This window comes from Harpia harpyja, chromosome 13 (genome assembly GCF_026419915.1).
Source record: "Harpia harpyja isolate bHarHar1 chromosome 13, bHarHar1 primary haplotype, whole genome shotgun sequence".
In the NCBI taxonomy this organism is placed as follows: domain Eukaryota; kingdom Metazoa; phylum Chordata; class Aves; order Accipitriformes; family Accipitridae; genus Harpia; species Harpia harpyja.
The window spans coordinates 14427717-14451049 of NC_068952.1; the positions used below are offsets into that span (position 1 = coordinate 14427717).

A 23333-nucleotide genomic window follows, 5' to 3' on the forward strand; every position below is an offset into this window, starting at 1 on the left:
TTTCCTAGTGCCTGTAAACAGGGAAAAACACTTGATCGGTGGTATGGTTGGAAAAGCAACTTCTAATGTGAGGAAATTTCTTTTTACACCTTACTCATTTCTATTTGAGTTCCAATAAATATGTTGTAGAAAGAGCATATGAGCATCTTGGGCAGTTTCTGCCATCGGTGCATCAGTAATAAACTTCTAACCATCTTGTTAGTACTGAACTTGCATTTACTGTAATTTACTCACATCACATCACCAAAACCCCTTGTTAGTGATGATGTCTGTCCATTTCTGTTTAAAGTGGAATAATCCACTTCACTAGCACTTCATCGGCCCGAAGGGGAGAATCATTCTGTATCCTGGAGTTTCCTTTCTCCTGAAGAAGTGCAAGTACAGATTATCACCTTGCACAGAATCATTTGCTGTAAGAACTTATTTATAAACCAAGTGACCACTGGTGCCAGTTTCGCTGAAATTCAAGCCCAATTATTTAAATTCCCGAAGGCATTGTAAAACTTGGCAGGTAAAACTGAAAATCCAAAGGTTTTTTTCTGTTCTGTTGAGCACCGAGACATTTGTGGTTTTTAAATAAGCTCTGTTGCCCTCAAGCTGCATTGAAGGTTGATTGGCATGCAGACCTTTTGTAAAACACGCCTTTTTGAATGCTGCATGACTGCCTTTTTAATTGGAAGCAAGGGCTTTCTTCCTTAGTTGCCTTAATTAAAAGCAAAGTTTTCCACAGAATTGGCCGGCGTGTGTTCATGCATAAACGTTGGTCAGAATCCTGCCAAATCAGGCTGTAATTATTTTCTGGAAGAAATCTCTGTCTCCTCAGTTCTAAAATCTGAATATTTGTGTATCAGAGTATGTAAGAGCTTAAATTGTGTAACAATGGCACCTTAATTAGTAGTCTCTGCTAGATCCTAGAATCTTTTCACTATGTCTACTTATTAAACAGTTCTTTCCCTAGCTTTTTATTTATGAATGTACTCAGGTCTTTCTAAAAGATGTTTGGCAACTCTAGATGATATTTCAGTATCTACAGCAATAAAAGGTAAGAGAGAGAGGTGCAAAAAACAGAGGATGTTTTTATATTATGATATAACAGAGGGATATTACTCTACAAATATAACAGATCTTTCTTCACTTCTTCGCCTGGTTTTATTAATAGGTTATCGATATGGTAATGTCCTGGAGTTAACAGCTGTTGGCATTGCATTAAGAGTGTCTGTGAAGTATTCTTCAAAAATACGCTGTTTAACAGCCTCCAGGTACATTTGCCTGTTCCTCAGTTCCCTTTAGGAAGGTATTCTCTCTTTCACTCAGCTGTCTGTGGAACTGAGTATTTTGGGACAATCATGGCTAAGCATAGTTTTTCTAGATTTGGCATATAAAGTTATGCCAAAAGCATAGCACCTCTGAGTAAGAGTGACGATGTTATTACCGTAGTATCTGAGTATAAAAAGTATGGATTTTTGTTTGTTCACTTTGATCTTTTTGGGGATGGCTGGAAGTGCTGCATAATGTATCTTCTCTATATTTCAAGAGGGAAAAAGCCCCATCCTTTTTGTTTAACCTGATAATTCAGCTTACGTTGAGGATTCCTCAGGAAATGCAGTTGTCCTCTTGGCGATAGGTTGTTGGGGTTTTGTTCTGGGTAGCTGGGCTTATAAATGGAATGAGTCCTTGTCTCAAGAGTTATTCAGGTGTTTATACCTCCATGAATGCAGTCTCTGGGTTTTCTTGGGAACATCCAGGTTCCTGAAATGTTATTTCACTGGAATGTCAAAAAAATAAACAAACTTGTAATAACAAAAATAACTTTACTGTAAAGATAAAAATTGAACAGATTATAGAGTACTGTGATCTTCTCTTACTTTATAACAGTACCAAATATATTCAGGTGTCAGGAAACAGTAGACTGTCACAGTAGTTAATTTTCATACAACCAGTTTAAAACTTGCCTGGAGGACTGGTGACCTAAATGTATTTTTATATATGATAATTTTTATGTGAAAAAAGAGAGGAAAAGAGGGCTGGAACAGGAGCTTGCAACTAAAATATTGGTGGCTTTAGATAGGTTTTTGCATTACAGAACTTTTATGAGTGGGAGGTTATTGATACCTGTATTGGTATACGGTTTTTTATTTTAATGAGATTTGGTTAAGGATGAAGACTTGGACAAATGTAAATGTAAACTAGATACAGGAATTACTGCTGCATATTGGATTGAAGTTTCTAATAGTTTGAGGTATTTAAAATGGCTTGTCTTTGTTTCTATCAGTGATTGAACTATACCTTCAGACTGGTTAAGATGACTCCTCAAAATGAAACACTAGTTTGAAGGTGTAATGACCATTTTTTCAGAAAGAGATGTGCAGCTGTTCTTCCTCATGTCCTTTTAATCTCTTTAACACTATTTTTAAGAATAGCAAAATGCCTGGAGAATTCTTTGTGTAAGTGATGCCAGTGGGGACCCCCATAAGAATCACGATTTGGAACTGGGGCAAGAATAACTGACCCATTGTAATTATTGTACATTTATCTCACTTGCAGAATTGAGACTCTGCAGGATTGTGTACATTTACCCAGAACTGCACGTAGTGTTGCTAAATGTCTCTTCCTTAAGAACTCTGTGTACTACAGCTGATATGATGTCTTACCCAAATTTTTGAGCAAGTCTATGAGATTGCTAGTAACATCATCTTGGATCTTATAGATCAGCAGCGAATTTTCTTGCAGTTTTTTTAACTTGTTAGGAGGATGTTTAGTTACTGAAGTTATAGTGCTTCAAAAAAGAACATGGCTATAATATGACAACTGTAGGGTTTTAAAGCCAAAGAGGGTGAGATTTCTGTCCTTGGGGGGGGGGCAAACGGAATTTAATTGAAACAGCAGGGTGAAATCTATATTAGCTATTGGCCTAGTCTTGATTCCTTAGCAATTATATAAATATAACTGTGAGTTCAGTTGACTGACTTATGATTTATTATACAGGAGAGAATAATTTAGATTTCTGGATGTTACACTTTTCAATATACATTGTCAATTTCAAACTGAGAATCCACCTCAAAATTCTCAGAAAAAGAATTATCTAGTTTTATAAAGCTTTTTCAAATTGGAATAGTAATAGAATTATGCTGATACTATTTGTATTTTTTTCTGCAGAGCTAATCCTCCATGTTAAATGATGCCATATGTTAAAAGCAAAATGAAAAAACCCACTTCTTGAAACATGAATTATGAATTAGTTCCATTTTTATATTTTCTTGCAGAAGATAATTAAGCAAAGAGAATGAGTGCAGTTAAGAGCATACTATAGTGTGCTGTATATTTTCAGGACCAGTGATGATTCTCATGCTCATTTCATGAGAAATCTTTCCAATCTCTGCATTTCTGCTATGTTCATTGTCGTAGCTGAACAGTAGCATCTTAGCCTTCAGGGTGAGCATCAGAAAATAGGGCTTTTATGGATAAAGACAATACTCTAACGCACTGTGGTTCTTTTGTTTTCCAGAATCATGCAGCCATACAGCAAGAACAATAATGGTAAGTATAGCAGAGATTATAGGTATCTATCTATCTATAGATATGACTTTTCCTTTGAAATCAAAGTGGATATACTAGTATCCTAAGCTGTTGGCATGTTTTTTTATAAAGTCCAGTATCACCGTAGAGATAAAATGAGTCTGTATGCCACTGCATTTCATGGGAAATCTTGGAAAAAAATGGGAGGTTGAATAGCTTAAGAAGTACTGGTGCTGTCAGTTTGAATAGGTGGAAAATCCAGTTACAATTCTGTGTGTTATGTTTTTAAGTGATTTTTGATTATACCAAACTAATGTTGGTAAAATCTCTTGCATTCTATGTGTATCACGTGTCAGAGCACATTTAAAGTTCAAAACAATGGCTGAGTAATTTCTTGCATCACGTTCCTGTGAGGCCAGTTTCTGACTTTACCTTGAGTTTGATAGTTTGGGTTCCAGAAATAAAGAAATGTTTAAACAGGCAGATGCATCTTCAAAAATAAGATTTAGAAGTTTATGTATAAAAATGTCATGGACTTAGTGTCTATCTTGGGTTTTTATAGAGTGAGAAATTTTATCAAGTCTCTTTCTGTTTCAAACTCCTAATAAAAGTTAGATAAGGACTGAACAAATATTCACATAAAGAAAACCTTTCTCTGACTGGGAATGATTCATTCCTATCCTGCAGATGTTTGGGGGGAGGGCTATCCACTTTTGGAAAAACACTGATTTTTGAGGCGAGTTTTGAAATTTTAGAATAAAACCCAACAAAACATGATGTGAGCTTGTTTGTTTTCATTCCTACAGTTTTCAGGGTGTCCCTTCAAGTTTATTACTTCTTCTGTATGTACAGCATTTGTGGGACATGTAAATTCCCACACAGATGCTTGATTCAACAGGGACAAAGGGTAGATAAAGTTCATTGCCTTTATCATCAATAGTCATTAATAATCCAGTGCAAATGGATAATAAATAGGTAGGGACTACAGATGACAAAACTTCAAAATAGTAGAGAGAGATCTGGAAAAAGTGATGTTTCTGTTTTCTACTGGATGTGATGTAATCCTTGTTTGTCATGAATTTGGTCTAAAGAGACCCATTTCAAAATAAGATGCTTAGTTATTCAAGTGTATTCCTCTGCTATAAAATTCTGGAAGGGATTAACAAATTTTTCAATATTTTTCCAATTCTGCATTGGTGGTGGGAAAAGAGCTAGAGGTTAATGCTGAAGCTGGTGAAAAATTCACTCTTCATTTCTCTTTATTTTTTTTTCCTATTAATTTTACTCTAAAGATAACATGTTTTGTCAGTCTCTCTTTTCCATTAATGTATCAAGCCAGCTCTAAAAACTGATCCAAAGAAATGGGGGTTTTGCCTATACAAATGTGTCCTCACACCAAAACGTGGCCAAACTTTAAAAAGATAAGAGAAAGGTTTTTAAATAAATTGAGTTCTTGAGGTTCCTGTGTTGTGAACCTATCCAGACCTCTCTGCTGACAGCTCAGACTAATGTTCTATAGTCAGCATGGAGTAATTGTCCATTGCACTTTAATAAGAGTAGAATTAAAAATAAGTATACTGTTTAGTGTGAAAAGGTCATAACAATATGTCCACTATTCTCTGCAATTAAAGCATAACTGAATGTCTAATGGAAAATTTCTTGTTCTCTAATGAGTAGGTCGAATATGTCAGTAAAGCCAGAAAATATACTATTCCTTGCATTAGAAACAGTATGAGATTATCTATTCAACACAGACATAGTAAAGCAATACTGCTGAGTACTGCAATTAATAATTACCCTGAAATAAAGTCCCCTTTTTTCTCACTGATTATGGTTAATATTGTAACAGATAAAAAGTTAAAGCATGATCTCTAGTCAATCGGAATGTGAGAGGCAGAGCAGCAAATCTATATACTGCCTCAGATGCTTTGATGTAAAAAAGCTTTTGTCTTACCAAACTGAAGTATTTGAACTGCTTTTAAGTTGCATTTATAGGTCGTGAAAGTAAGGCATTAAGTCTGATCTTGTCTCTGAAGATTCAGATTTATGTTAAAATCAAAGCCAATGAGGAATAGAGTGTACTTTGCTAAGGAAAAAAGAAGTGCAGTTTTTCTGAGAACACTACAAGAATGCTTATTTTGTATTTAAATACAATGATGTCTCCCTGTCTCCCTATTTTTTGTTTCAGATTCTTGTTCATAAAAATAAAAAACTAGAAAATTTTTTTAAGGGTCTATGTGACGGGAGGAAGAAGGGGGTCTTCTGTGCTTTAACTATAAAATAAATTTCCTCTTATTCTGTGGATAGATGCCTAGGTTAGTCTTCCATTACTAATTTACTGGTTTATATAAATATATATTTACTTCAAAATGCTAAAATGCTGCTTTTAAAGACATGGTTTATTCAGAGGTTATATAGCTTTTGTGTAAGTTCCATGAAATACAGAGGCTATGAACATTGTAGTATTTTAGCCCAGATGCTTTGGAAAGTCAACTGTCATTTTTTTGTTGTTTGTTTTTTCCCCTTGCACAGAAAAGTCATTGACTTGGATTTTCAGCATTACATCTATTCTAGGTGTTTTGTGAAAGGTTTGATAGCAAATCAGGAGGTTCAAAAGTAATACTTGTGTCGACTGTTTGGTTAATATCATCTGTTGTTTGAAAATCTTTTTTTTTAATAGCCTTCGGGTTTCTTGAATGAAGTTCTATACCCAAGATGAATGTGTGCCTGCATGCTAGTATCAACATTTGCGACTCCATGCTGTGTGGAGACTGTGTTTTGTAATTTTTGCATTCATCTCAAATCTCTATGAATAAGTAAACTAAACCAGCCCCAAACCTTGATGCTTATTAGAGGTATAATGCTAATGCCTTTGCAAATAAGAACGCTTCAGGTGTGCCAAAACAGAATCGATACCCGATTTAAACTTAATGTAATTCTACAGTTGTTTTACACTATATCCTGTATAATTAGGTCAATGCAAAATATATTGAACCATGGATTATTACCAATCATGGATTATATGGATTATTACCAATCATCTGAGCATGCCTGATTTCTATTGGTGATTTTTTTTTTCCATGTAGTGAGCTTCTCTTGCTCTGCTTAATTTGATATGATTTTTTTGTTTAAAAAAGTGACAAGAATTTTAAAAATGCTAATTTAAGGCAATGGGAATTTTTTTCTTTTTGAGAGGATGGGCAAAAATGTTAAAAGATCATAAATTCAAGTCCACTTAGGATTTTATGATAATCCAGTTAAACATTCTTTCAGTCACAGCATAAACATTCACTATTAGTTTTTACACTTATAATGCCTGGTGTTGGTGTTATGTATTTATTTCAAAGCTGGATGTCTTTTCAGAATCTTCAGTGGCTCTCGGTGAATAAACGCTCAGCTGCTTATATGCCAGTACAAGTTGAGAAACTTATAGACAGGAACCTCTACTGTGATTTGGGATCTGAGTCCCATTTCTGAATTTGTACAAGATTCCTCTCTTGATTTTCCAACGTGCATCTTGATATCCTCATGCTTGAAATTCCTCTGGGAGCTAGTGAGGATAGGAGATTTACCCTCCATAATAAAGATGCTATATTAAGTTGCCACCTTAATACAAAGTGTTTGGGGAGTATCTTTGTAGGTGTCTTTGGAATAGTATCGAAACTTTGTTGGACTGGTAGCTGCCACTACAGCACATATCACGGATATAGTGACGCTATACAGCTAATTCCTCTGTTTCCCCGACACAGCAAAGCTTTATGCCTAGTGCACCTTGTATTGAAAGACCTGGATTTACAGTTAAGCAACTGACTGAATTAGTAACTCTGTGCTGCTGCTTCCAGAAGATTTGACAGAGAGAAACACATTCTTACGTAGCTTCTTCATGAAAGGGACTGTTACATTCATTGAACATTGGAGGTGTCTCAGTTGCCCAATGGGAAACAAATGTTTGTATATGCAAATGGGAAATCCATGCCCCTGCCAGGTGAGTTTTGATGAGCAGCACTTGCAAGCAGCTCTCAAAAATCGAGCTGTGCTGCACCAGCCTGTGGGAGAGGGACCTGAGAATGGTGCCCCCAGATAAATGTTTTAGCAGGGGATCCATGAAGCTGTGAAGACACTATAACAAACAGTCTTCCCTTAAACTCCTCCTTGTTGAAGCCCTTGAAGAGATTGACTTTGGTCTCAGAGGTCTCTGAGGATGTGTTCAGTCTGCAGCACAGACACTTCTTGTTCAGCAGGTGAAACTCTTCCCAGAGGTAACTCTGTGCTGACTTAAATATTTATGTTCTTTATTGGATGTAACATTGCCTGAAGCAGAGCTCCCTTAGCCTTGCAAGATTTTTCTTTCAAGTGCGCTCAAAGATAGGTTTTCCCATGGTGTCTTTTGGGCATGGAACAATTTTGTCCTAGAGGTACAAGATGTCTCAATGAATGTACCCAGACTGAGATGAGGTAAAACTTGGGAGAAAGGAGTTACTCAGCACGGAGGAGGATTTGTCCAACATGCAGTTAGGAAACTTTGGGTAAAGCTCCTGCTGCTCAGGTGCTGCTCTGTGATCTGCCACTGCTATGCAGACTCTTAATGCCAGTGGTCTTGTTGCAAAATCATAGCACAGCTTATTAGCGATGTGCACAGTCAAAATCAAAATGCTAGCTGCTAATTGCACATGGCAGTATTATGATGAAATTATTGGAGCTTTCTGCATGCAGGGGGTTTGAATGAATAGGGCTTCTGTGGTAGTACAGGTAGTACTCCTGAGGCTTTCATAACCTTTCTAGCGTAACTGTGTGCTAGAGGGGGAAAATTTAAAATCATCATAATAATTTTAAAAAAGCATTTAACAATTACATTGTATGAAAGTTCATTTTGCTCTTGGTGTTGATATTAGTATGACTGGCATTGAATGCTCACTTTTATGCATAGTGGTAAATATATTTTTTGAGAGGAACTAATGAACTGATTTTCTACTCAAGAACTTCCAATTGTTTTGATTAACTAGAAATTACAGACAATGTGGTCCCTAGCACAGACTGGAGAACAATGATCTTATTTTCTCTTGTCCTTAAGTGAAATGTAATTAATTTCTTACTTTTTGAGCATGATCCACTTTGTACACTATGAGATCATCAGTTAAATACCTTTATGAATTTCTAGTTTCATCTAAACTATGTATTTTATACTGAATTTATTCTAAATAACAGCTGAATTGCTTCTAGTATCATGTCCCTTAGTTCTTCCTCCCCACCAAAGCCAACACAAAAAAAATGTGAAAACCAAACTGCAGTCTAGACACTGAATGAAAAAATGGAAAAAATTAGGCAAATATTTAGAGGGACTACAAAGATAGATTTACAGCCCTATGTGCAACAACTAAATTCACCATAAACCTTGTTCGTCTCTAAGACAAAGGAAAATAGTTTAGCTCTGAGAAAGAGTTATACGTGACTCATTCAAATTTGATGTCTTGTTGCTCTTTTCGTTGTTGTTTGGTTTTGTTACATCAGATCTAAGGAAACATAGAGGAGATTGTTCAGTTATTTGCACTAAAATACTGAAAACTGGAATTTTTCATCAAATGCATAAAATTTGTCCCACTGGAGCGAGCAAATAGTGTGGATCAGGGTTTGTTGAAAGTTGTGGCATAATGTGAATATAATGCATTGAATATGAGTGTAAGAATTGTACAGAAGAAATGGGGCCCTTGTTTATTATTTTTGGCTGTTACGTTTTTATGACATGATTTAAGAGATCCATTTTGCGTTCTGTTCTGCTAGTCTTTGTGGATGCTACCAGCCACTTCCTTACTCAGTGACTGTGGAATTGGTCCCCTAATTAGAGGATACTCCCATGAATGTGTGCGTTTTAGGAATATTACAGAAATGCTATCAGTAATGTGGAATACTGGTATTATTTTACCAAGAAAATAGTATTTCTGCCCAAGAAAACATGATGTTGAATCCATATGAGAGAAAAGAAGCAAACTTTCATCTTTGTATAATGTCTTCTATCGTATCTATTTTAATCAAAGTGTTATTAATTAGTTCTGCTGATAATCAGTTATATGGGAAACAAGATTTAAATTTACAAGATTAATATATTTGTCATGAGATATTCTTCCAAAATGTTACCTACTGATGATATACAGAACATTATTTTCACTCTCTCCTTTTCATATATCAGAAGGCAGCTTCTCTCATTAGATCTGAGTATTTGCTCTCGTTGCACAGTTATTCCAGGTAAAAGTTTAGTGGAAAATTAATGCATCGTTTTACGTTTAGTGTGATCTGTATTAAAATGAATGCAGACATACTGCAGTTAGCTCTAATATATAATGACTGGTGAGTAAATCTAAGAACCTTGGTACCAGCAAGGTGATATAAACCTTGGTTTTTCTGCTTCGATTTAGATTAGCAGCAGGACCAAACTTATTCAGTGACTTTTATTTAAAAAGACAGATAGGCAGAGTAAGGACCTATGAAGTGAGAAGTATGGATTTTTAAAGCTTAGATTGATGCCATACTTGGATGAAAAAATAAGTCTCATATCTCATTGGTTGGGATGCTGGGGTTTTGCTCAGAAAACGTGAATTCTCTCCTAAAAACAATGGGTTTCTGTTGTGGAACTGCTTAGTTCATGGCATTGATTCATGCCTCAATTTCTCTTTGTATAAAATGGCATTAGCAATAGTTAATTTAGTTTTTAAAGAGCTTTAAGACCTGTGGATAAAACATGTCATGCGCACAGGGTGTTATCTGACCCCCAGGTACTGGTTGAGGAAGACTAGCTGGGTTTTGAGAAGGGTGCTATGTGTAGGCTGCCCTTTACAGCAGAATTAGTTAACAGAATGATGCTTATTCTCAGGCAAATATCTTTCCTTTTTATTATGATTTCAGCATGCTGCTCCCCATGTTCATATGACTAATGGTAAGGCCTTGCAAGCTGGTGCAAGTGCCATTAAGACAAGCACCATTCCAGTGATCAAGAGACAGAGGCAAAATTGGCTTGATGCGTCAGATGATGGTTTCTTTATAGCTACAGAAGAGACCAGGTAAGAGAAATGAAATCTAAGCAGGGAATGAGGCTTCACTGCGTACATGTTATTGATCCACTATTTGAGTAACAGTTTTTGACATTATTGCTTGAGGTTGCGTTACAGTGAAGAGCAATGTTACATCAAAACATACACCCAACTTTGCATCTCTTGCATACTAATATTATCAGTATTTCACTAATAAGACTTATTCAGTCAGGGCTACTTCTCTGTGGCAAAGATTAGAACTTTTTAATTGTTACTAACTGTAGGTCATATACAATGATGTTTAAGGCACCTCTGATCGTTCAGCAAAATGTAAATGCCTCCACAATGTAGGTTGTACTCTAAAATGTTCAGAACTTGAAAAATACATAGCACACAATAGAGAAAAATACAGCAGATAGCATCTTTTCCAGGCTAGAAATTGATTTCCTTTAAAAGCAACTAAGATGATCATCTTTTTCAGTCTTTCATTTACAAATTAATTGGTGAAATTTAATGAGCTTTTGCTTTTCCCAGTAGAGCTTGATATCATGGAAGAGTCACTAGTTTTCTGGAGGCTCCTCTGTTCTTTTCTTCCTCTGTTAAGGTCTGGCCATTCCCTGATTTCAGTCAGACTAAGATAAGGAGTTACAGGCTATTTTTGTAAGCTGTGGTTGTTCGGCCTGTTACTTAAAAACCTTTAAAATCTTGCTAAAGCAAGGGGATTATTATGGCAAGTAACATCAGACTGCTCCTCACTTCTGTGATTATTTCACAAACCTAGAAAAGCCGGTAGTTGAACAAAAATGTAAATAATAAAATGAGGGAAGAGAAAGAACATACGTAAATATAGAGCTAACCAAGGAAAATGTTCATATTTAGTCCTGTTTATGGCAGATTCAGCTAGAGAAGTCAAAATACTAGTATGTGAAAATTTGGTGGTTATTTCAAGATCAATTAAATATGGCATTTCATTTTTCTTTTGTATGAGGAATGAGACAATTCAGGGAGAGTGATAGGAAGATGATGAGCTCTTAGGCTTCTGATATCTAGCCCAGATTGATAGCATTCACTGGTTTGAGAGTTGTTTGATGCAAAGAGCTTAGTAGTATCAGACTAATCCCTAGTGATTATGCCCTCATAGTGAGACTGGTAACCTTTCAAAGTTTTAGAATTTTCAGATTTCTTTTTTTTCAATTATCATAGAGAAGCGCCTGTGAAAGGATGAGATGAGTCCTACACCGGCAGCATTTGTGTCTCCCCACTGATCTCAGAGGTAGCCTAGAGAACTGGCCTAGACTAGATGTTGAAATTCTAGGTGATTGAAGTATGGTGAGATGAGTCCTGCCTTTGCAAATCACTCATCCATGATAGCCCTGCCTGTTCCCATTTTAGGAAATCCCCCACCCCTCTCCCCTGGCTGCAGAGACCATACCCGGGCCAGGCAGCAAGGCAGAACTTGCACTGTTTCCCCCTCTGCACCCATGGTGGTGGGTAAACAAGGGGCTTAGTCCTCAGGACTCTGTGCCTGGTGCTCTTCTCCAAATCATTAAAAGTTTAAAGAGTAACGTTTGAAACCTCCTGGTATGGGGAACATAGGGCAGTTAGACCTCATTGATACTCCCTCAAACAAGGAGGTGTGCCTGAAAACGTCGTTGTGCTGTGTCACTCTGGCCAGTGCTGAGGAAGCACAGCAGGGAATGCTCCATGACCAGCGTGGGTTGGGTCCCCCCAATACAGCCGTTCCCAGTCAGACAAGAGCTAACCCTGCAGGTCCGATGCCAGTACATATGCATGCACCTTCCTTCTGTGATAGCAACACACAAGGAGTGTTAGTGCCTCACTCACATTAATCTTCAAAACTATAACTAGTAGGAGACAGCAACTTTTTATCCTTTGAAACTCTGTTTCACATGAGATCTGTTCCTTCTCTCTCACAGGGCTTTTCCTTTTTTTTCTTTTTTTTTTTTCTTTTTTTTTTTTTTCTTTCTCTGTCCCTATCCCATCCCCATTGATTCCTTCCCTACCTCAGGCTTGCTTTCTCCTTTCTAACTTTTTCCTTTGATCCTTTGATTCCCTCTACCTTTACTCCAAGATTATTTAGAAGAGACGGTGTAGCTTGTTCTCCTCTCGGCTCTCACTTGCCTCCGGCCTTTACAGCTTGAAGTGGAAAGCATTGCCTGGTTCTGCTGCTAGGAATGCACTGATGCCCAAGATGACAATTAAATGCTCTGCTCTTTGGGGGAAGAAGGAGGAAGAGGGAATACACACTAGTCCCTGACAGCCAGCCTGCCCTGTGATAGGAGTTCATGTAGCTGAGCACGGCTGTGATGGAGTTGAATGCAATATAATTGCAATGGGAAGAGAGATCTAGGGAGGAGACATTTGTGAAAAAGCAGCACACAACTTATCCAGTCCTGCCATAGAATGAAAAAAAAAAAAAAATCAGTTGCCAGTTTGCAGCCATATAGGTGTTTAAATATATTCTGAACACTCAGTTCAGAAATAATCACCCCATTTGAATCAAGGTAACAACTCCTTCTTTAGGGTACTTCTTCCATGCTGCATCAGGATCCGGTCTGTTTTACCATGTGTATTTCTTCATTAAAAATACATGTAAGACAGACACATGCTAATTACAGCAAAAGGGAAAATATTTTTCAGTAGATTGTTTTGTTTGCAACAGTCCGTAACAATTTTCATTTCTCCATCCTAAAACATTTTTTTTTTGTGTGCAGTGAATTAAGGTTTAAGATGCATATTTCTATAAAACATCAAGTAGGGAGTCTAGAGGGTGAATTTTCTCAGACATTTAGCTAACAAAATTATACTACAGTAGTCAGTTGATATTATCTGAGAAAAAAATGTAATATTATTGTTGTTAAACTAAATGAGGTGCTAGTCTACTTCATGCTAACCAAGCCAAAGATGCACATGAGCATTCTGAATTTTATTATCCATCAATAAGTAAGGTGAATATATGTATTTATGCCTATAGCTCCATTTTAGAAGATATTTTAAAATAAGAAATTGCTATCATCCTCCCCCCCCCCCCGAATTTAAGCAGCAATCATATTTCTGTAAAGTTAACTATTGTATATCTAATTGCTCACAGATTCAAGATACTTGTAGCAATGGATGAGTAGGGAGCTTAATATTCAGAGCAGTGAAAATAATTGTGGAAATCATATATCATCTAAGCCTTCCAAGGTAAACCCTTAGAGTTACCCTAGAATTTTAGGGTGGTGCCCTTCACTCCTCACTCAGGCCACAGTTCAACAGTGCCTGCAGGTACACTTAAAATTTAGTGTGAGCATATGTATCACTGAAACAAAAAGACTGGAGTTTACATCTGAAGTTCAGCATATTTTAGGTGCTGATCTGCTCTTCAGAGTAGAACAGGAATATACTTTTTATCAGTTGTAATGTGCATTCTCATAAATTTCAGCTTTTTTTTTTTTGAAGTTGTAGCTCTTTGAATGCAGTTTTGTCCCCTGTTGTGTATCAGTATCTGCACATTTGGGGGAAAATGCCAGCATAATTCCCATTTGTATTCTCCTCTCTCCAAGCCCAGAGGCCTCTGCAAAGCTGGGTTGGACGTTAGCATGGTGCTGAGCCCCAGTCGTTACAGCCGCTGGCCAGTTTGGGGAAGGGACAGAGCGAGTTTGCATCTACCTACATATTAGTGCCATGAATGAATCACCCATACGAATTTTTTGATTGATCTATATCTATATATATATCCACATGTAGATCCCCTTCTTGAATACCTATGAGCATGCTCAGTGAATTTTGCCAATAAATATAGAGGTCCCCAGTTTTGCTATTTCATCTGCAGTGACAAGCTGCACTCTCCATTCAAAAACCTTCCTGATGCCTGTGGGAGTCCAGCTCACCTGGGATTTCCACACCTCTGTTCAGTCACAGGCTCACAGCAGGGTTTAATCTAAGCAGAAAACCAGGAGACAGTTCAAGAACACTTAACCTTGACATTACATCATAATTTTATGTTGACCTTTACTGGATTTAACATTTTTGTATTTTAATTTATTCTTACCCTTTTTGAATGAAAAAGGAATTATCATTCCCTACTGCGAAATAACTTGCTCAAAATTTTATTCTAAAGTGCAAATCTGTTTACACAATTCATTGAAAAATCACTCTTTAAAGGGGCTTACATTTATCACTGCTCACCAAGGGAGTTTCCTTATTTCTTTTTAATATACTTAAATACTAGCTGCTAGGATTCTCCTAGCATTAAATGCATGCTTTAGGATCAGCCAAAAGTCTCATAACTATAAAAGAATTTTATTCAGGACACTGGACTAAATCACCTTCACTATAAGGAAGCTTTTGGGGTTTCATTCCCCTTTTGTTGACTAGCTGTGATGTGGATTCTCTTGTAGGCCCTGTTAGAGGTTAACGCAGAAATTAAATTCTTTATACTGAATCACCATTCTGGGAGTTAAATAATAATTTTAAAAGTGGGACAGTTCATATTATAGTCTCCAGAAGTTTAATAAAAAGTGTAATATATCAGCTTAATATCTGTTGAGTTATATAAGACATAATCATAATCTATGAATAAAATCAGTAATATAGCTGTTGGATGTCAAGAGAAATGTATCTATTGATTAAAACTTTTCTTACCAATTCTAGGTATGCAGTGTGCATACAGTTCCTATACACATGCTCTGACCGTAACAGAACGCACGTGCATGCTGATGACCGTACTTGTATAGGGACAGCTAAAACACTGAGTGGAAAATGAAATTATTTTTTTTTTCAGCATTTGCTTTATAAGAAATGTGTGGAAATGTTTGGCTGAATGGGTTATAGCAGCAGATTCCATATGCTTTCCTTTCATGGGCCAAAAAGCATATTTGCATATAGAACTGCAGTTGAATGACTCGATGCTTGTTTCCTTTCAGTGCTGAAGCAGTTAGAAACCTTCTCACGGTAAGTGCAACTCCATTGGGAATGAGTTAACTGCAACTGCTAAAATTAGAACGTGATCTTTAGCTGTTACCAGCAGACATTGCTTCCTTTTTGCTGATAAAATGATTTGAGAGGTATCCCTATGGCAGCATTATATAGGCAATTTTCATATTCTTCACTTCATGTTCTGCCTCCAAAAGGAAAAGCTTCCCTTGATTTGTTGAGGTACTACATAAGGATATCACAATCGCTGTGATAATTACCTGATACCACTCATTTTTATTTATGCATGTCTCATAGCACACACAAAAAGCTTAAAAACCAAAGTTGCATGTTGAGAAAGAAGAGAATGTGAGGCTGACAACCAACTTCAGCAAAATGTTGAGTCTTGCCTTGCCATCAGTGGTCTGGTTCTCTTGCAGAAGTGGGGGAGAGTCATGCAAGTGCTCACAGCCCTTCGTGCGCCTGCATATAATACCGCTAGCACTCTCTGCATTGTAGCTTTATCAGTGGAAACCCTAACCTGTACCTTTAAAACTTGGGTGAACCAAACCCAGTATTAAGAGTTGTGAATGAGCTGCCCTTGACCCTTCTCCCTCCCACATGTGTTTTAATCAATGCTTAGACAAGGTCAGGCACAGTGTTTGTGTTACCCCTTGTAGCACATTGCTGGGAGAAAAGGGAAAAGTGGAGGAGTAAGTCTCCAGTGCCCGGGTCTGATACACAGTGCACAGGTGCAGGTCTAGATCAAAGTCAGAGCTCCAGCGCTAACTGCTCTGCTCCTTCTTCCTCTTCACATGTGCAATTCGTATCACAGAAATGTTCACAGGCATGTTTACTCTTTCAGTTGTCCCCAGCTGTGCAAAAAAATTTGTGCACCAAAAAAAGTATTTTTAATATACACTCTGCTTTTCATAAAGATGAGGCAATTTGATTTGAATTGGGATCCTGGTTTTGAACTTCACCATACTTGGATCGAGGGCATAGTACAATTTCATTTCTTACCTGCATGGCACTGTGGCCATTAAACCCCGACCCTGTAACCGACTGCATGAAGATGCCTGGCTGCACCCTTGGAGCGTCACCTGCAAGCCTGAGAATGTGATGCACCAGCTACTACCCTCTAACCAAAAAATCAGCCTCTAAGGATGTAATTTTCTGGTTCCTTTACTTCTGCTGTATTGTATAGTTGTCATACATCTTGAAAAGCAGGGATTACAGAATATATCCCTTAGAATTATGTCTAGTCCTCACTGATAGGATTGCAAATATCTTACCGATTGACTGCAGCTGAGTACAGGTGAGCTGACAACCATATCCAGTCACTGTGACAATACTGCATATGGGGAATTTGGGGAGGAACTGTGCTTGCTACAGTTTAGGAGCAGTCCTACTTGGCTAGCTACTGTTCAAAGTTGTTATATACTCGTGAGAGGGAATAATAGTTTCTGTGAGCTGTTATCTTGACCTTATTTAGTGTGCACTATTCATGAATGCTGCGCACTGTTCACACCTCATAAATGATACTTCTCTGAGCTCTAGCTGAGGTACTGCGATACAGAATCACAACCAGTGGTATAGAAACTAGATCATAATCCTTGCCATTTGTTTCTCATTGAGCAGCTTTCATGGGTCCACAGATACTTTCTTTCACTATTTATCTACATGAGTTTTTCCTCTGGCTCCTTTTACAGTACCTACTAAGTCCAAGTAACACTACTGTGATAATGCAAAAGTTTGTTTTTAAAAGCAGGATCATTCCATGAAGCTAAAATCAACTAATTTGAAGAATGCAAATATTTTTTAAACTTATAAAAGGAATAATAGATATATACTTGGAAAACATGTACATTACAAAACCCAAAGTTCAGTTGTGCAATTAGTTAGAGCTGATAGGTTTGAAGAGCATCTGGTATTAAGAGTTTTGCTTTATCAGTCTTCAGAACAAATTAAATACAACCATTCTGGTTTGGAGCTATGTATTAATCTCACAGTTTAAGATGAAGTTTCAGTGACATTGTAGTAAGCTGGTCGCCCTATTTAAAGCTACATGGTGAGGGAAAGATGTTGCAGTGGTTGGAGTGCTTACCTAGGACTTGGGAAAACGTGATTCAGTTCCCTGCTCCCTCACAGACTTCCCATAAGACCTCAAGCAGGTCTTTTAAGTCTGTGTCTCCAAGCATTTCGATGCCTCACTCCTCGTATCAAAATTAACAAGGTGCCAAATACTTTGTTGAAGATTTGGAGGCAATTGTCAATGTACCTTCTGTTCTTTGCCTGAAGAATCAGATGAAGAGTACTTTATTCTTTCACAGGGCTGTTGTACATGGAGCAGGTCAGAAGCCTTACAGGGAATCTTCTTTCAGAGAAAACTCTTTACCTATCTTGGTAATAAAATCTCACGGTAATGCCACCCACAGGAGTCCAGAAGCTGTTGACTGAAACTGGGTGATTTGTTAGTTTCAGAGGTGTCTCCACTGATGAGCAGGTGAAAATTAATTAGTGCACAGCTTCGGTGATGACCACAAGGAGACTGAGGCTAAGAACAGATGGTTGTAAATGACCTAGTTACTGCTGCCTGAAGAGTCACACTGTTGGATCTTGTAAAATGATCTTGTCTGATCCTGCTCTGTTGTAAGCAGAAATTCAAATATGCTGCCTCTCTATGGTGGCTTAAATACCAAAGTATATTTTGCAATTGCATCTTAGGTAGGAGCTTGAATGTAGTTAATTCACATGACGCAGCTAAAGAGCAGTGACACATTTAGAGTTGTTACTCAGCCACTTGCAATCTTTGCTGCACTCTTCGACAAAAGTAATTTCACATCCAGACAGTAGCTGCAGAAGTAGCCAGAGCATTTTATATTTGGGAAGGGAAATATTATTTCTGAAATGAGACTTTTTGCAAAATTTTATTGCCTTGGGAAGCTTGGGGGGAAAAAACAAAAGAACTTAAATGAAACAACGGGGATGATAATAAATGCATTAAAGATTGTCTTAAACACAGATGATGGTGGAGAAGCTCCGGTATAAGTACTTAACTTTTCCAGAAACCTCATTCACTTTGTTAGACCTTCCAGACCCAATTCAGCAAAGCTCTTAAATGCATGCCTGACTCCCACTGAGTGCGGTCTGTCAGCTAGAGTACGTCACGTAGTCAGTAATACACCTTATATGTCAGATGTTAAATTGGGATGTCATGCAATTCTTTTAACCTGTTTTCTTACAGTTCTTCACAAATTTTGAATTTCCTGCAGTACGGTTGGCCATTTCAAAAGGTTTTCCTTCAGAAGCTGTCTTTTGTGTTTGTGCAGAGGATTTGATGTAGCTGAACCCAATCCTCTTTACAGGATGTTTTAACTGAAGGTCTTAGGGCTTAGCGTTTTGTTAGCTTGCTGCTCAGCTTTTTCCTAAATCCACATACCCAGTGGGAATGTGTCATCTTGTAATATTTGGTTGTCTTCTATTGTGGAAGTTAAAACCAATTTGGTTTTGAACAAGAAGAAATTCTTCTATAAAGAAACATCTTTGTATGGGAAGCCAGTTTCTTTTTCAAAGCCTTGGGAAACATACAAAATAACAACAACAACAACAAAAATGCTAACTTGTCAGACCGGCATAGGCTTCTGCATATTTAAGTATCAAAGAAAAGATAAAGACAACATTAATTATACAATTGTTACCTATAGCAAGGCTAGAGTAACACTAGTTTAGGACTAAAATTAGTACATTCTCACCATTCCTATGCCTAAACCACAGAGGTTTATCACATTAAATCTTAGCTATTGATGATTGTAATCCTCAAACACTGCACGGTATCAGTCTTAAGAGATCTTTTTCCCTTTTTACAATTTCTGTGCCATGTGAGCAATAGTAATTAGTAGAAGCTGGACACAGGGTTAAAAATTACTTCATCTGAAGGCAGAGAAATACACAGCAATAATGTGCATGTAGATATAGAAACTAGGTAAGTCCTGTGGTGAACACACTGTTGCTAAAGTTAAATAGCAAAGAAGGTGATAAAACTGTACTGTGGTGAATATGTTAAAAAATGTAATGTCAGTGATCCTCACAGTCTTAAAATTCACGCAGAACTGCCCACTAACTTTCATTTATAAGTTGTCCTGTATCAGATTCTTCATTTCAAATTACAGATAGAGGACTTAATTCTGAGCTAGTCTATATTTCAGTGTATGTATTTAATAATTTATTCTTACTATTTTCCTCTGATTTTTTTTTTTTTTTAAACTCATTAAGATCTTTTAAATGCATGACCCTCTGGCATTAAAGTAAGTAAGGCTGTGGAAAAACAAATGTTAGTTGGTCTCTTGTGAAAAAGCTTGCATAAGTAACTACATAGGCATTTTAAATGTAAAATGCCAAGGAGAACATAACGGCTGTGACTCTGCAAGCCAATCACAGAGATAACTGTCGGTTCTTGTCAAACATTTAAGGAGCCATGGCTGGCTGTTTTTCTTACTTGTGCTATGGATAGAGGCTAAAACATTTACCTGACAATATACAATAGAAGTGTTGTTCTAGTGGAAAAAGCACAGACCCAAACTTTAAAATTCCCCCATTTCCTCTATTACTTCATGTGAGACACCAGACAAGCCATTTAACCTCTGAGTAGCTCCACCTTTTTGTCTGTAAACTTGAATAATATTGATGTATACCTACTCTTAAGGATGCTGTGCAGTTTTTAATTAAGCAGTCCAGCAAGCACTATGAGATACTGACACGAAAAGTGCTGGCCATAAGAGTGGAGAGCAGGATGAGTGGCAGAAAATGAACTCGAATAGACCTTTGGTAACATGAATATTAAAAAAAAATAAAAAATACAGTCTTTGAAATGAAGCTGACCTTAGAAATTAGTATCAAATCATTCTGTGGCAAAGCTTTCCTCTGTTGATGCCACAGTACAGATCTTTAATCCATATTCTGCATCAGAGCTTCTGTGTGTAGTCAGTGCTGATTATGCAAGAGATTGATGGTGTGGAGCAGAGCCCCAGGGGACGGTTTCATCTGACTGTTTCTGGTAAGACTGATTAATTTTGATTTTCAGCCCTTGCTTAATAGCAAGTAGCCAGAATGCCAAGAAGCTCCTCCAAATATACTCTATTGGTACATATATTATTCCACGAAAAGTATATGCATAATTGATAAAGAGGAGAAATATTGTCAATTTTTTGAGCCTCAGGTACTATTATAAGCTATAATACTATAAACACAGTGTCCAGGCCAAAAACCTCAGATGAAACCTACCCTGAAGTAATCAAACAAGGTAAGGAAAGAAAGAAAGAAACAAAAACAGTAATAAAAAGCCATACAAAAAGTTTTGTGTTGAAACAGTTCTCCTAATAAATAAAATACTAAAGTAGTTAAGACGGGGTGTTTAAAGTGTGTCAAAGTTGGAAACAGCAACAAAAGTAAATGATCTCCCCCCCCCCCCAAAATGGAGTATATAATAGAAAGTTTTCTCTTAGCTTGCACTTAAATAAATATATTTAGTTGAAAATTTTCAAAAATATTGTGTCAATATAGTATTTAATGTTGTTGGGGAAATGGCGCTTAATGCTTGTAGCCCAAGGCCAGAAACAGAAGTTGTATATTCTGAATATTTTCGTCATCTTAAAGTCTGGGATAATGCTAGAATTGTGAATTAATATGCAAGATGTTTAGGTAGTAGTGGAAAGCAACATTGCGTTCCACTCTTAGCCAGCTCTGATACATCTTTTCTCCAATTTCTTGCCTGTCTCAGGAAAAAATATATGCTGCCATGTGGGTAACATTTTCATCTAATAGCGGGTGATGTTTAATCAATATACAGAATGGCCATCCTTCTGCAGAATGACTAGATGTAATGAAAATTCCTGTTGGTAGAGTATAAAGTTGTGTAGGAATTCACCCACACCCTGCTGATATAGCTAGGAAGAATAAAGGAGTTGCTTTGAGATCTTCTGCCGTTTGTGCCTCTAAGCTGTAGAAGGCTTTTTGGCTCCTTGGATTCCCAGGGTGCTGCCTATGTATTGACAAATCTGCAGTGATCTTGTGTATGTGTTCACGGGGAGGAGAGGTTAAGCAACTCTTTCTTTAATAGAGCAGGCTTTATGCCTTACAACCTCTGAAGTAGATGGTAGCTAAGGAGAGGCTAATGAATTTCAGATAAGGTGCAGTGCAGCTGTCCCATAGCTCAGGTTACAAGTCTGTTGAAGCCTGGCCATCGTTTTGTTTTAAAGGGTATGAATAATTTACTTTTTACCCATTCCGTCCAGCTACCTTTGCTAGGATTTACTGGTTCTAATCCACTCTACGAAGCTGGACGCTGTGGTGAAACGCCATGAATCCAAAGACAGGCCTTTCTCCCTTCTTTGAGGGGAAAACTGAGGAACGTGGCCCTGTACATGCTGTAGTCCCTGCTGTGTGCCGTGCAATGTGAGATGTCGTCCCTGCTGAGTTCACAAAGCTCCACCCAAGACGTGGGGCAAGTCCTGAGCTACTTCATCCATTTTGAGCTCTGTGGTGTCCGTCATTCCTACCAACTAGATCAAGGGTTTTTTTTTAAACTGTGCCTACCACAAATCAGTCTGGTAGGGCCTCCGTGCTGCTGGCTTCTGCGAGAAGTCAGCATTGCGCTGAAACTGGTGTGTGATCGTTTTTGTCCTAGCCAGCTGCAGTAGGTAACTTTAGTCTCTTGGTGGTACGTACCAAGCTCACAGATGAACTGGGAGGATAATTTCATTGCTGATTGTTAAGGTTTAGATTTAGTCATCATATAATGACTGCTGTATGACAGCACCCTTTTATAATGTTTCTTAGGGGTTAAAAGTTTTTCTCAGTTCCAGCATTCAGCTGAAAAACGAATAGTAATGCTGAGAATAAGACTTTGCACTTCTTTAATTCCTCCTCTCCTAGCATCCTGAACGACTTCAAAATATTAATGAAATATGCTGTTTTCAGGGGAAATGAAAGCATGGAAAAATCTGTCGAACAAGGTGATTTTTCCAAAAGCCATGCCAGTTGTTTGCAGTAAAACTGGATATAAATCATTTCAATAGTGGGTAAGGTTGCTGTTGTTCTAGGCACTCTTAAAATGCACACAAAGTGATGGCTTCTGCTCTGAGGAGGTTTTGATCTGAGTAGATTTTAAATCAGCAGCAGGTAGAAGGAGACAGAGAGGTGGCTTGTGCCATGCAACAGGTCAGGCATGACACAGTCATAGCAGTCTGTGCTTGAAACACTTGACCTGGATTTTTCCTCCCAGTAAAGACGACGCTCAGAAGCCGTTATTTATTGCTGTATGTATATACATAGTAGCTATAAGCTGTTGCTCTGAAATACAAAATGTCAGAGAAGCCCTCAAAGTGGTGCAGTGCTTGAAAATGCTATATTAAGCTGCTTAGGAAGATCTGACACCGTAATTTGTAACTGGTGTGTCTATAAATCGTTGTTCATAGAGAACAGCTTTGCTCCGTAAATATTGATACCAAATTGGAAGATAAACACCAGCAAAGGAAAACATTTACTTGCTAGGAGGAGAAAAATAAGACAACCTCTTAAAACATTTAAATTATGTTGGCATGTCTACAGCAGCACCTCTTTAATCTTATAAAGGTTGTACCACTCTATCTGCCATCTTTATGAGTTTTATAATGTAACTAAGTGGCTCATGGGAACTGTTTTCCAGTAGCTCGATGCTTATTAACACACTTCCGATTTGTTTTATAAATGAACATTTCACAGAGGAGCTTATTTTTAAAAGGTGTATCAGTGTCAACCCACTTCTGCCTTCCAAATATATTTCTCCTAGTTTCTGTCATTTTGAGGTTAGATTAAAAGTTTAATGGAATATGGGTAAGC

At 37.5% G+C, this 23333-nt stretch overlaps 1 protein-coding gene across 2 annotated transcripts in view; it reads left to right on the forward strand.

Annotated features, from left to right (window-relative positions):
• MTA3 (metastasis associated 1 family member 3) overlaps nt 1-23333 on the forward strand; it is a 141414-nt gene that overhangs the window by 108892 nt on the left and 9189 nt on the right. The window contains exons 17-19 of one of the 2 annotated variants that reach the window (XM_052805899.1): nt 3506-3537; nt 10414-10568; nt 15467-15494. In XM_052805899.1, coding sequence (XP_052661859.1) covers nt 3506-3537; nt 10414-10568; nt 15467-15494 — 215 coding nt within the window. The remainder of the gene's footprint in view (nt 1-3505; nt 3538-10413; nt 10569-15466; nt 15495-23333) is intronic. The other variant, XM_052805898.1, reaches the window with a different exon arrangement.